This window comes from Etheostoma cragini, chromosome 14, assembly GCF_013103735.1.
Source record: "Etheostoma cragini isolate CJK2018 chromosome 14, CSU_Ecrag_1.0, whole genome shotgun sequence".
Classification (NCBI taxonomy): Eukaryota; Metazoa; Chordata; class Actinopteri; order Perciformes; family Percidae; genus Etheostoma; species Etheostoma cragini.
The window spans coordinates 24,182,746-24,185,757 of NC_048420.1; the positions used below are offsets into that span (position 1 = coordinate 24,182,746).

General features: G+C 44.8%; 1 protein-coding gene across 1 annotated transcript in view; it reads right to left on the minus strand.

The window, feature by feature from the left end:
- The window catches only part of LOC117957217 (collagen alpha-1(XIV) chain-like), a 146,732-nt gene that overhangs the window by 78,248 nt on the left and 65,472 nt on the right, over positions 1-3,012 (minus strand). Inside the window, exon 12 of the mRNA XM_034892813.1 lies at positions 2,677-2,822. Within this exon, the coding sequence (XP_034748704.1) occupies positions 2,677-2,822 (146 nt within the window). The remainder of the gene's footprint in view (positions 1-2,676; positions 2,823-3,012) is intronic.

Genomic DNA, 3,012 nt, shown 5'->3' on the forward strand with positions numbered 1-3,012 from the left:
CACACACACACACACACACACACACACACACACACACACACACACTAAATTATAGTAAAATGATTTGCATTGTTGATTAATGTTGATATTGTTCTGGATGAATGGATCAGTTGTTTTGTCTATAAAGTGTCAGAAAATGGTAAAAAAATGTCAATCAAGGGTTAAATAGTCGTCGACCCGCGACTTCAACAGACCGTTACCGTGGAATAACCGACAGATGTCTCTGGGTGGAAATATTTGGGACAATGTGAGAACACAACTCAACATTTATAACATAGAGCTTATCATTTTCAGACGTTTTAAGGTGTAAAAATGACCCACTGAACATTGAAGATGTCTCTTATTCTGGTGGCTGAGTTCTGTAACGCAGACCTCCAGCTGGTCCGATCCCGGGTCGGTTCTGGAGGATTAGCTCCACTATAACACAGCCGCTACTACACACAATGGAACCACACCAGAACCAGCATCTTTCTCCTTCTGCCAAACACTAAACGGATGGTAGAAAAAAACCAGTCTGGCAGAACGGAGTCGCTGACACACTGTCGGTCCATCTGCTCTTCTTCTCTGCTCCCTCCATCAATCCCTTCCTTTTGGAGCGCGAGATATTTGATGTTCTGCCAGATCGGAGGAGTCGTACTTCCTAATGCAGAGTTATAGACCGCCAGGGATCTGGGTCAAAAAGACATGAAGCAGTCCAGGTTCCAGAGATACTCCCAGATAGATAGAGGACGGAGGGAGGGACAGACGGAGGGATGGACGGACTTTATTAATACCATAGATAGATAGATAGATAGATAGAGGACGGAGGGAGGGACAGACGGAGGGATGGACGGACTTTATTAATACCATAGATAGATAGATAAATAGATAGATAGATAGATAGATAGATAGATAGATAGATAGATAGATGGAGAGATAGATAGATAGATAGATAGATAGATAGATAGATAGATAGATAGATAGATAGATAGATAGATAGATGATAGATGCATGGAAATTAGAAGGATGGAAGATGGATAGATAGATAGATAGATGGATGGAAGTTAGAAGGATGGAAGATGGATAGATGGATAGATAGAAGGATGGAAGATGGATAGATAGATAGATAGATAGATAGATATGTAGATATGTAGATAGATAGATAGATAGAAGGATGGAAGATGGAAGATGGATAGATAGATAGATGATAGATGGATGGATGGATGATAGATAGATGGATGGATGGATGGATGATAGATAGATAGATGGATGGATGGAAGATCCTTCCAGTGAAATACAGCCTTGGGGTAGAGTGTTTAGCTGTCTGCATTTGAACCGAGTTAGAGTTCGAGGCTTTGGGGTTACCCCATCTAGAGTTACTGGGGGGGGGTTCCTTTGTAGTCCGCGTGGACGGAAACTGACATTTGGAAATGAGGACGCACAACAGTCAGTCTTCCTGGCTTTGAGTAACGGTTCCACTGCGTTGTCTCTAGGGATGTAACGATATCAAAATCTCACGGTAAGATACCATTTGGAAATTGACCTCACGGTACGATATTTATTGCGATATTGTGGAAAAGCTCACGGTATTGTTAAATAGCTCCCGATAGTGTTTGTGATGATAATAGCAAAAAATACAGACATTCATTCTGCTTTTGCCAGTCAACAGGCAATTTATTGTTGTATTTATGGATCATGACACGATAAAGCGCTGATCACATGAAGTTGTGGTCAGGAACATCAATATTCTGTGGATTCTTCTGTGCAATGTTCAAGTTAAGAAGCAACTAGAACACTTGTAAACAGCATCTACAGCAGAAAAGGGACATAAATCCCACGCTATGTATCCCGCGATGTACCTCGTGATTTCTTGAGCCCTTGCGCTGTTGTGTGGCGTAGTTGTTGAAAATGTCTCCTTCAGGGTTTTTGGACCAGACAGGACATTCTTTGTGAGAGAATCTGCAAACTTTTCCGGATGATGAGTCATCAGATGACTTTGCATATTGCTTGTGCTTCCCGTGTTGTATCACAGTTTCCTGTGGCGGTGCTTGCATGTAGTCCATTGTCTGTCCACCACCTTCTCTCCTTTTGCGTTCTTTGACACGGCGAAACCAAAAGGTTTCCAGACATGTGACTTCAAAGCTGCAGGGCGTGCACAATCTCAACTCCGGGCTTGTTGTTGTTTTCATCCTTACAAGTGTCGCTGTCGGCCACGCTGGCTCGCTGTGAGCTTGTGTGGACAGCGTGCCGCGTGCAATCCTATTGGCTTAAGAACGGTTGGTATGACGACGCAGCGCAAAGGATCATGGTCTATGTAGTTAACAATGATTTGTTCCGCGGGACTGTTTATTCCTCTTGCTTTTTGACGGACACCTGTCCTTTTATTATTGTAACCCAACCACGACGACGTCGAGACACGTTTACCACCGCGATAGCGCGATAACGTCAATATCGTTACATCCCTAGTTGCCTCTGCACGCTAATAAAACCCCGTTCATCCTTTCACTGTTGGTCATTCAGGTGTTCACTCCTCGAAGGACATTTTATCAACCTGTCCATCTAGAACGCAGCACACGGACGGTGCCTTTATATCCTACAGATGACATGATTTACGTGTCACTCTGTTGAGTTGAATTCTCTAAACAGCAGATACTGTTCCTTCGTTCAAGACAATAAACGATGTTAGATTATCTTCACCTCCTTCTCGTCTGCGGGGTCTCCCTCCGTCAGCGGGGCGTACAGGATCATGTACCCAGAAGCCCCGGCGGCCGTCTTCCAGCGCACCCTCATGGTGCTGTGGGTGATATCAAACAACTCCAGGTCGTTCACCATCGGCAGGGCCACTGCAGGACACACACACATATACACACACACATATACACACACACACGCACACACACGCACACACGCACACACGCACACACGCACGCGCAGACGCACACGCACACACACACACGCACACACACAGACACACACACACGCACACTCACACACACGCACAAACACAAACACACAGACACACACACACGCACG